Source organism: Panthera tigris, chromosome B2 (assembly GCF_018350195.1).
Source record: "Panthera tigris isolate Pti1 chromosome B2, P.tigris_Pti1_mat1.1, whole genome shotgun sequence".
Classification (NCBI taxonomy): Eukaryota; Metazoa; Chordata; class Mammalia; order Carnivora; family Felidae; genus Panthera; species Panthera tigris.
In genome coordinates, this window is record NC_056664.1 from 98,669,732 (window position 1) to 98,680,851 (window position 11,120).

The 11,120-nt window shown below is 36.5% G+C and overlaps 1 protein-coding gene across 1 annotated transcript in view; it reads left to right on the top strand.

The window, feature by feature from the left end:
• The window catches only part of CDC40 (cell division cycle 40), a 60,461-nt gene that overhangs the window by 46,719 nt on the left and 2,622 nt on the right, over window positions 1–11,120 (top strand). Inside the window, exons 14-15 of the mRNA XM_007078730.3 lie at window positions 8,984–9,060; window positions 10,563–10,707. Coding sequence (XP_007078792.1) covers window positions 8,984–9,060; window positions 10,563–10,707 — 222 coding nt within the window. The remainder of the gene's footprint in view (window positions 1–8,983; window positions 9,061–10,562; window positions 10,708–11,120) is intronic.

Consider the following 11,120-nt stretch of genomic DNA (forward strand, 5'->3'; position numbering starts at 1 on the left):
ATATATACCCAGAAGTAGTATTGATGAATCATATTGTAATGCTATTTTAAATTTCTTGAGGAATCTCCTTGCTATTTTCCATAGTAGCTATACGCACCAGTTTACATTTCCACCAACAGTGCACAAGGGTTCCCTTTTCTCCACATCCTCACCAGCATTTGTTGTCTGTCTTTTTGATAATAGCCATCCCAACATGTAAGGTGATATCTCATTATGGTTTTGATTTGCATTTCCCTGATGATGAGTGATGTTGAGCACTTTCCTGTACCTGTTGGCCATTTGTATGTCTTCTCTGTGAAAATGTCTGTTTAGGTCCTTTGCCCAAGTTTTAACTGGGTTACTTGGATTTTTGATAATAATTGTGTGAGTTCCTTATATATTTTGGATATTGCCCCTTATCAGATATGTGGTTCGCAAATATTTTTTGCCATTCCTTAGGTTGGCTTTGCATTTTGTTGATGGTTTTCCTTTGCTGTACAGAAGCTTTTTACTTTGAGGTAGTCCCACTTGTTTATTTTTGTTTTTGTTGCCTTGCTTAAGGTTAGTCTAATCCAGAAAATATTTGCAAAGACCGGTATCCAGGAGCTTCTCTCCTGTGTTTTCTTCCAGGAGTTTCAGGTCTTATGTTCAAATCGTCAAAACATTTTGACTTGAATTTGTGTGTGGTGTAAGATAGGGGGTCCTGTTTCATTTTTTGCATGTGAATATCAAGTTTTCCCAAACACCATTTATTGAAAAGACTGTACCTTCTCCATTGTATATTCTGTGCTCCTTTGTCAAAAATAAGTTGATTATATATGCATGGATTTATTTCTGGGCTTTCTGTTCTGCTCTATTTGATCTGTGTTTTTATACAATACCATACTGGGTTTTTTTTGTTTTTTGTTTTTTTTATACTAACGGATTATTACTTCTTTTTATTGCTTTTAGTTTCATTGTTCTACTTGTTGTTCCTCTAATTTTTGAGTTGCACATTTAGATTGTTGATTTTCAGTCTTTTTTTTCTTTAGGTTTTTTTTTTTTTTAATTTACTTAAGTAATCTTTTTTTTTATGAAATTTGTTGTCAAATTGGTTTCCATACAACACCCAGTGCTCATTCTAACAGGTGCCCTCCTCGATGCCCATCACCCACTTTCCCCTCCCTCCCACCTCCCATCAACCCTCAGTTTATTCTCAGTTTTTAAGGGTCTCTTATGATCTGTGTCCCTCCCTCTCTGACTTTTTTTCCCCCTTCCCCTCCCCATGGTCTTCTGTTAAGTTTCTCAGGATCCACATAAGAGTGAAAACATAATGGTATCTGTCTGTCTCTGTATGACTTATTTCACTTAGCATAACACTCTCCAGTTCCATCCACATTGCTACAAAAGGCCATATTTCAGTCTTTCTCATTGCCAAGTAGTATTCCATTGTTTATATAAACCACAACTTCTTTATCCATTCATCAGTTGGGCTCTTTCCATAATTTGGCTATTGTTGAAAGTGCTGCTATAAACATTGGGGTACAAGTGCCCCTATGCATCAGCACTCCTGTATCCCCTGGGTAAATTCCTAGCAGTGCTATTGCTGGGTCATAGGGTAGGTCTATTTTTAATTTTTTGAGGAACCTCCAAACTGTTTTCCAGAGCGACTGCACCAGTTTGCATTCCCACCAACAGTGCAAGAGGGTCCCCGTTTCTCCACATCCTCACCAGCATCTATAGTCTCCTGATTTGTTCATTTCAGCCACTCTGACCGGCGTGAGGTGGTATCTCAGTGTGGTTTTGATTTGTATTTCCCTGATGAGGAGTGACGTTGAGCATCTTTTCATGTGCCTGTTGGCCATCTGGATGTCTTCTTTAGAGAAATGTCTGTTCATGTCTTCTGCCTATTTTTTCACTGGATTATTTGTTTTTTTGGGTGTGGAGTTTGGTGAGTTCTTTATAGATTTTGGATATTAGCCCTTTGTCCCATATGTCATTTGCAAATATCTTTTCCCATTCCATTGGTTGCCTTTTAGTTTTGTTGATTGTTTCCTTTGCAGTGCAGAAAGTTTTTATCTTGATGAGGTCCCAATAGTTCATTTTTGCTTTTAATTCCCTTCCCTTTGGAGATGTGTCAGGTAAGATATTGCTGCAGCTGAGGTCAGAGGGGTTTTTTCCTGCTTTCTCCTCTAGGGTTTTGATGGTTTCCTGTCTCACATTCAGGTCCTTCATCCATTTTGAGTTTATTTTTGTGAATGGTGTAAGAAAGTGGTCTAGTTTCATTCTTCTGTATGTTGCCGTCCAATTCTCCCAGCACCATTTGTTAAAGAGACTGTCTTTTTCCATTGGATATTCTTTCCTGCTTTGCCAAAGATTAGTTGGCCATGGTTTTGTGGGTCCAATTCTGGGGTTTCTATTCCATTGGTCTGTGTGTCTGTTTTTGTGCCAATACCATGCTATCTTGATGATTACAGCTTTGTAGTAGAGGCTAAAATCTGGGATTGTGATGCCTCCCACTTGGGTCTTCTTCAATATTACTTTGGCTATTCAGGGTCTTTTGTGATTCCATACAAATTTTAGGATTCCTTGGGGCGCCTGGATGGCTCAGTCGGTTAAGCGTCCGACTCCAGCTCAGGTCATGATCTCGTGGTCCGTGAGTTCAAGCCCCGCGTCGGGCTCTGTGCTGACCGCTCAGAGCCTGGAGCCTGTTTCGGATTCTGTGTCTCCCTCTCTCTCTGACCCTCCCCCATTCATGCTCAGTCTCTCTCTGTCTCAAAAATAAATAAACGTTAAAAAAAAAATTCAAATTTTAGGATTGCTTGTTCTAGCTTTGAGAAGAATGCTGGTGCAATTTTGATTGGGATTGCATTGAATGTGTAGATTGCTTTGGGTAGTATTGACATTTTAACAATATTTATTCTTTCAATCCATGAGCATGGAATGTTTTTCCATTTCTTTGTATCTTCTTCAATTTCCTTCATAAGCTTTCTATAGTTTTTAGCATACAGATCTTTTATATCTTTGGTTAGGTTTATTCGTAGGTATTTTATGATTCTTGGTGCAGTTGTGAATGGGATCAGTTTGTCTTTGTGTTGCTTCATTATTAGTAAGAATGCAACTGATTTCTGTACATTAATTTTGTATCCTGCGACTTTGCTGAATTCATGTATCAGTTCTAGCAGACTTTTGGTGGAGTCTGTCGGGTTTTCCGTGTATAATATGTCATCTGCAAAAAGTGAAAGCTTGACTTCATCTTTGCCAATTTTGATGCCTTTGATTTCCTTTTGTTGTCTGATTGCTAATGCTAGAACTTCCAACACTATGTTAAACAACAGTGGTGAGAGTGGACATCCCTGTCGTGTTCCTGATCAGGGGGAAGGCTTTCAGTTTTTCCCCATTGAGGATGATATTAGCTGTGGGCTTTTCATAAATGGCTTTTATGATGTTTAAGTATGTTCCTTCTATCCCGACTTTCTCGAGGGTTTCTATTAAGAAAGGATGCTGAATTTTGTCAAATGTTTTTTCTGCATCGATTGACAGGATCATATGGTTCTTATCTTCTCTTTTATTAATGTGATGTATCACCTTGATTGATTTGTGAATGTTGGACCAGCCCTGCAGCCCAGGAATGAATCCCACTTGATCATGGTGAATAATTCTTTTTATATGCTGTTGAATTCGATTTGCTAGTATCTTATTGAGAATTTTTGCATCTGTACTCATCAGGGATATTGGCCTGTAGTTCTCTTTTTTTGCTGGGTTTCTGTCTAGTTTGGGAATCAAAGTAATACGGGCTTCATCGAATGAGTCTGGAAGTTTTCCTTCCCTTTCTATTTTTTGGAACAGGTTGAGAAGGATAGGTATTATCTCTGCTTTAAATGTCTAATACCATACTGTTTTGATTACTGTAGCTTTGTAATATGGTTAAAATCAGGAAGCCTGATGCCTCCGGCTTTATTCTTTCTCAGGATTGCTTTGGAGTCTTTTGTGGTTCCATACAAATTTAAGGATTGTTGTTCTAATTCTGTCAAAAATGCCATGGGAATTTTGATAGATATTGAATCAGATCTGTAGATTGCTTTGGGTATTATGGACATTTTAACAATGTTAATTCTTCAGACCCATGAACATGGAGTATCTTTCCACTTATTTATGTCATCTTCAGTTTGTTTCATCAGTGTTTTATAGTTGTCAGTATAGAGGTCTTTTAACTTCTTGGTTAAGTTTATTCCTACGTATTTTCTTGTTTTTTGGTGCTACTATAAATGGGATTGTTATCTTAATTTATTTTTCCAGTAGTTCATTGTTATTGCCTAGAAATGCGACTGATTTTTGAATGTTGAATTTGTATCTTCCAACTTCACTGAATCATTTATTAGTTCTAACGGTCTTTTTTTGTGTGTGAAGTCATTAGGGCTTTCTATATATAATATCATGCCATTTGCAAACAGAGACAGTTTTACTTCTTTTTGATTTGGATGCCTTTTTCTTCTTGTCTGATTGCTCTGACCAGGATTTCCAATACTATTATGTTGAATAGAAGTGGTTAGAGGAGACACCCTTCCTGATCTTAGAGGAAAAGCTTTCGGCCTTTTAGAGTTAAGTATGATGTTAGCTGTGGGTTTGTCACACATGGGTATGTTCTATATATGCCCAGTTTATTGAGACTTTTTATTATGAAAGGATGTTAAATTTTGTCAAATATTTTTTGCATTTATTGAGATTATCATTTAATTTTTATCCTTCATTTTTGTATCTCATTTATTGATATGTGTATGTTGAACCATCCTTGCATCCCAGGAATAAATCCCACTTGATCATGGTATATGATTCCATTAATGTACTGTTGAATTCAGTCTGCTAAAACTTTATTGAGTATTTTTGCATCTATATTCATCAGGGATGTTGGCCTCTAATTTTCTTGTAGTATCCTTGTCTGGCTTTGGTATCAGGGTAATATTGGCCTTATAAAATGAATTTGGAAGAATTCTCTATTTTTTGGAAGAGTTTGAAAAGGATTAATATTAATTCTTCTTTAAATGTTTGGTGTAACTTACCAGTGAAGCCATCTGGTCCTGGACTTTTTTTGTTGTTGGGAGGTTATTGATTACTGCTTCAACCTCCTTAGTCATGTTCAGATTTTCTACTTCTTCATGATCCAGTTTTGGTAAATTGCATGTTCCTAGGAATTTATCCATTTCTTCTAGGTTTTCTAATTTGTTGGTATATAATTGTTTATAGTAGTTTCTCGTGATCCTTAGTGTTTCTATATTATCAGTTGTAATGTCTCTTTTGAGTTTTTCTCTTAGTTTAGCTAAATGTTAATTTTGTTTCTTTTTCAAAAAAAAAAAACTGCTTAGTTTCATTGATCTTTTCTGTTATCCCTTTAGTCTCTATTTAGTCTCTTTCCTATCTGTATCTATTTAGTCTCTTTTCTCTCTGATCTTTGTTATTTTCTTCCTCTTCTAACTTAGAGTTAGGTTGTTCTTCTTTTCCTAGTTCCTTCAAGTGTAAAGTTAAGTTGTTTGAGATTCTTCTTGCTTAATGTAGGTGTTTATCAATATAAACTTCCCTCCAGTTTTGCTGTATCCCATAAGTTTTGGTCTGTTGTTTTTCTGTTTTCATTTGTCTCAGGATAGTTTTGATTTCCCTTTTGATTACGTCTTTGACTCATGTTTTGTTTAGTAGTGTGTTGTTAATCTCCACATACTTGTACATTTTCTAGTTTTATTGTAATTGATTTCCAGTTTCATACCATAGTGGTCAGAAAAGATGCATGATATGATTTCAGTCTTCTTAAAGATATTAAGACTCTTTGTAGCCTAATATAGGATCTTTCCTGGAGAATATTTCATGTGTACATGAGAAGAATGTGTATTCTGCTGCTGTTGGGTGGAATGTTCTGTATATGTCAGTTAGGTCTATCTGGTCCAATATGTCATTTAAGTGCAATGTTTCCATATTGACTTTCTGTCTGGATGATCTATCTATTGTTGACAATGTACTGACGTCCCCTGCTATTACTGTATTGCTATCTATGTCTCCCTTCAGATCTGTTAATGTTTGCTTTATATATTTAGGTGCTCTGATGTTGGGTGTATAAGTATTTATATTTGTTGTATCTTCTTGATGAATTGACTCCTTTATTATTATATAATGACCTTTCTACTACTGGGAATTTTTAGCTTAAAGTCTACTTTGTTTCATACAAGTAGAGCAGCTACCCCTGCTTTCTTTTGATTTCCATTTGTATGGAATATATTTTCCATCCTTTCACTCTCAATCTGTGTGTGTCCTTAAAACTGAAGTGATTCTTTTATACACAATATTGGGTCTTGTTTGTTTGTTTGTTTTGTTTTTATCCATTCAGCTAACCTATATTTGTCTAAACTTAGTCCATTTACAATTAAAGTAATTATTGATAGGTAAGGACTTACTAGTGCCGTTTTGTTCATTGTTTTCTGGCTGTTTATTCCTTTCTCTCCTTTACTCCTTTCTCTCTTTCTCTCTTCCTTTGTGATTAGATGATTTTATATAGCAGTATGCTTTGATTTCTTTCTCTTTCCCTTTTGTGTATCTGTTAGAGGCTTGTGCCTTGTGGATACCCTGAGGCCTACCTAAAACATCCAGAACCTGAATTAATTATATGGCTGGACAGTTAGATGAAAGAAGGATCTGGTGGGGACAGAAGATAACTTGCATCCAGTCCGATTAGTTGGAAAGAAACAGAAGTGAGGATCAGTCTTGCTACAAAGACAAGTAGGCATCCAAACCACCTCCGGATCCCCAGCACCATCCTTCACCACATACAGTTGTCTCTGAAAGGCAATTACTGCTGCTACTGGCAGCTTCCTTGGGAGAGAAAGGGAGGCCCTGGCCACCTCAACGTGAGAACTGATCCCACCACTAGGAAAATTATTACTATTATTACTAGGAAAATTGAAATTACTATTACTATCATTCAGACGGGTGGTGTTTGCCAAACTTGTACACCCTAAGCCTAAGAGTAGCACAATGATACAAGCAGACTAAAGGAAACTTGGTTTTCTTAAACAATACTAAATTATTACGACTAGCAGACAGTTTTAAAGGAGAATGAGAGATTATAATTAGATACTGAGCAGCCTGTGGTATGCTAATTGCTAAACGAGTGAGGTGTCACAGACATGTTTTCTCCCAAAGGTGTTTATTTTGTTAAAATATTTTTGGAAGAAAATTCGACAGAGGTTGATCCTACTGTTTATCTTTTATCTTTACAATTTCATGGATTTTTGTTAAGGTTTTTTTCAGTGATACCATTTCTAGACTGAAGATGATTGTAAGATATAAGTTACTAGCTTATTACACTGAATTACAGTTTCTAATTAGAAAATAGTGTCGTGTTTATTAAATATAACTATGCCTAGCAGGCATTTTTACTAGCAGTGACGAAGTCCACAGAGTATTGAGACTCCTTTCTTAGTCTACCACTCATTGTACCAAGAGTCCTTGAAATAAGGGATCTACCTACATTTTTTTTCTGTTTACTTTTAGTAAAACCTTGATTGATCTGAACCTAGACTATGGTTAATTTAATTTAGAACTGCTTCTGTGTTTTAATCCATGTTACTGATGATTTTTGGTAATAATTTTATATGAGGAGAGACAAATGGTTGAGCCTTTTTCAGACTGAAGTTCTCTTCAATACATTTGGGTCATTTTAAATGTGACTTCTCATTGATATCTTAGAGGTATAAAGCATTGGAAATTTGATAAATGATACTATTTCCCAGGTTACACCTAAAAATGTTTTCTTCTAACCAAGACCCTCCTAGAAGTTTATTTATTTTTGAAAGAGAGAGACAGACAGAGCAAGGGGGGAGGGGCAGAGAGAGAGAATCCCAAGCAGGCTCCACATTGCCAGCACAGAGCCCAATGTGGGGCTCGAACTCAAAAACCGTGAGATCATGACCTGAGCCGAAACCAATAGCTGGACACTTAACTGACTGAGCCCCCCAGGCATTCCCGCTCATAGAAGTTTTGTCTAATCATCTGCTTCTTCTGGATGGGTAGATAGATGGATAGAGAAAATTCTTACTTAAAGCAAATTAGTATTCTGATTGTTATTTTCCAATTAATCAAAGTTTTGAAACTTGCACTATAGTTAGAAATTGATATTGCGGCTTTATATCTGTGTTATTCTTCAGACTACGTTTTCCACACGTTACTCTGTAAGAAACATTCCTGGTCACTCATGAAAAGCAACGAGCCCCAAATCCCTCAGAATTACTAAAGAATTCTTCATGGAGAATTTTAAGTGGAGAACATTAAAAACAAAACGGCATACGGAAATTGTCATGGTTCTAGATCTAGGTGTGACTAGTTTGGCATTTTTGTTGTTTTTGTTTTATTCTTCGTGTCACTCACATAAGAATTTTTTAATGCATTTTCTCCCCTGCACCATATGCATCTAGAATCCTTCACATGTAAACTGAAAATAGAAGATGTCCAGGTACCAGGCCCTTAATCGCCCTTTCCCATGCAGAAATCTCATTACTTCTGGATGGGCCCTGCCTGCTTGCAGAGCCCCGCACACCTTCGCCTACCATCCACTTGCATTGCTGAAGCCTCTTATTACACTCTCACCTGTTTGCAGAGTAGCACGTTAAGGCTGACTGGCAGGGAAAATACGTCCCTGTAGGCTTGCCTCAGACATCTTGCTTCTGCCTACGGTGGTACATTTTCAGATGAACTCATTGTTAAAGAACTCTAGTTACAGATTTTTTTCTGACATAAAACTCAAAAGTTTCAGAATTGGAAAGCCACGAACACTGTCATAATTCTCATGGAAAGGCATTTGTGAAGTGAAAGATCTGTAATAAGCAACGGGATGCCATTTTGTGATTTTCCTTCCCCCTGGAAAGTTTCATGAAAGGTTCATTAAATATATAATTTCAAGAATATCTCTTTAGTTTCCGAGACAATTCTCCTAAAGATACTTTTTAAACATTACTTATTCTAATAAGCTGTTGTTAAATTTTAGGGACATCCCTGTGGATTTCAAGTACATAGCAGAGCCCAGTATGCACTCGATGCCTGCAGTGACTTTGTCTCCAAATGGTGAGTTAGTAGGTAGAATGTGGTTTTAATGTGTTTTATGAGCCTCTAAGACAAAGTGTGATTTCTGTCTTCAGAAGAACTTTGGCCATTCCCTCCTAGGGCAAGTCTATCACAGGGTCGTACTTGTATAAGGAAACGTTTTCAAAATTGGAAATAATTACTGGTTTTCATAAGTGAGTCACCTCACCCATTCTCTTGTTTTTTTATACATAAATAAATAAGCAAGCAAGCCAACAAACTGAATTCTAGCTAACACTGAGCATCTTAAGGATTTCTATCTGAGGATCGGGTTTTGTTTTTGTTTTTTTGAGAATTCTCCTTCCGACAGAACCATGTTCAGTCATTTAGTGATTTACTGTGAGTTCTTTCTCTTTCAAGGGATAGAAAATTTTGATCTGGTTCCCCATAATAAAAATACTTTCGCAATTTACCATAAATTGCCATCTCAGGCAAAATAAAAAAGATAAATCTGTCTAATACTATTTTCTATTCAATAATGCATTGCCTTTTAAGTCTAAGGTAATTTGCACTACAGAGATACTGTGACAGTTTACTGATATAATTATAGCTCTCCATGAGGGTATTAAAGTAGAGGATCTGATGTTTGGGCAACACTCATCAAATCACTGTTAACTCACATAGCTCCTGTGAATGTAGAGCAAGGAAGAAGAAAGAGGCAAGAAACAGTTTGTGCTTCCATCAAGGAGTCTGCCACAGGCAAATCAGTGATCACTTCTGTCAAATGCCCTATGATTTTTATGAGAAGAGCAACCTAACTGGGTTCTGCTTTGATAATCATATTGTATACTTGTCACATTTGTCACCCTGTGTCTACATTTTATGTATGCATTTTTAAACTATCCATCACAGATATCGTGCCCTGAACAAGGCTATTTACCCTCTCAGACTGAATATTGTTAAGAGCATTTCCTTAGTTAATAATGTCTGCAAGTTCCCTAGGATGCAAAAAGATAGGCTCTCGAGGCTTTGGTGAGTCTTGGGTAGATAAAAGCAACTTGGCCTTTCAATACAGTTTCTATAATTGTTTAGGGATACATCTTTTTTGAATAGTTTTATTTAATAATCCTAGGTTTTCTCACCAAGAGGTAATCTTTCCTTTTTCCGTAATTAACATAGGTAAATCTCTTTTCCTCCATGGTTCTGTTGGAGTTAGTCCAAGTTAATTTTATTTAATAAAATTTTACTTGAGTTCTGTTAATGCTAAACTCAGAATTTCTGTATATCCTTATATAGGCAAAAAAAAAGCTTTTATATGGCGAGTACTTAATGATATGGGATTATATGCACAAAATCCATTACTTTATGCATAAATCCCTCTTGTCAGCAACACATTTGTAATACCTTACAGACAGTAAATTCATTTTCCTATTGTTGTAAAGTGGTTGGTAACAAGAGAATATTAATGTCTGAACATATTTAAAATAAAGTCTTTTTAGAATTTTTGGTCTTGCTCTAAAATGTCCCATTTCTTGAATTCACAGGGAAATGGCTAGCGTGCCAATCGATGGACAACCAAATCTTAATTTTTGGAGCACAGAATAGATTTAGATTAAATAAGAAAAAAATTTTTAAGGGCCATATGGTAGCAGGTTATGCTTGTCAGGTGGACTTTTCGCCAGACATGAGGTAAGTTTAAATCTCCTATATTCTCATATTCAAATAATGATGATATGACCTACCTTGTACAAGTAATAACACTTTAAAGATCACTCCCACATATGTAATTGTATGAGAACTGTGCAGATTGTCACAATGCCTGCTGGAAAGGCAAGAGCAAGTTATGAAAACTACATTTGGCTTTTTTAAGTTCTGTACTGTATCTCCTTATACTGCTTGGTCCTGTGCCTTTAACCACATCATAGATGCCTATCTATACAGGCAGTGCCTTCTTGTCTCCCTGCTTTTCTAACAAGGCTAGCCAGACTGTGATCGCTCTACTGCTGTAGATCGCTCTACAGCAGAATTAATTCTGTATCACAGTGTTGATATGAACAACATCACGGCAGCCTTTGTGTTGAGACCTCACATCCAGCTCTTGG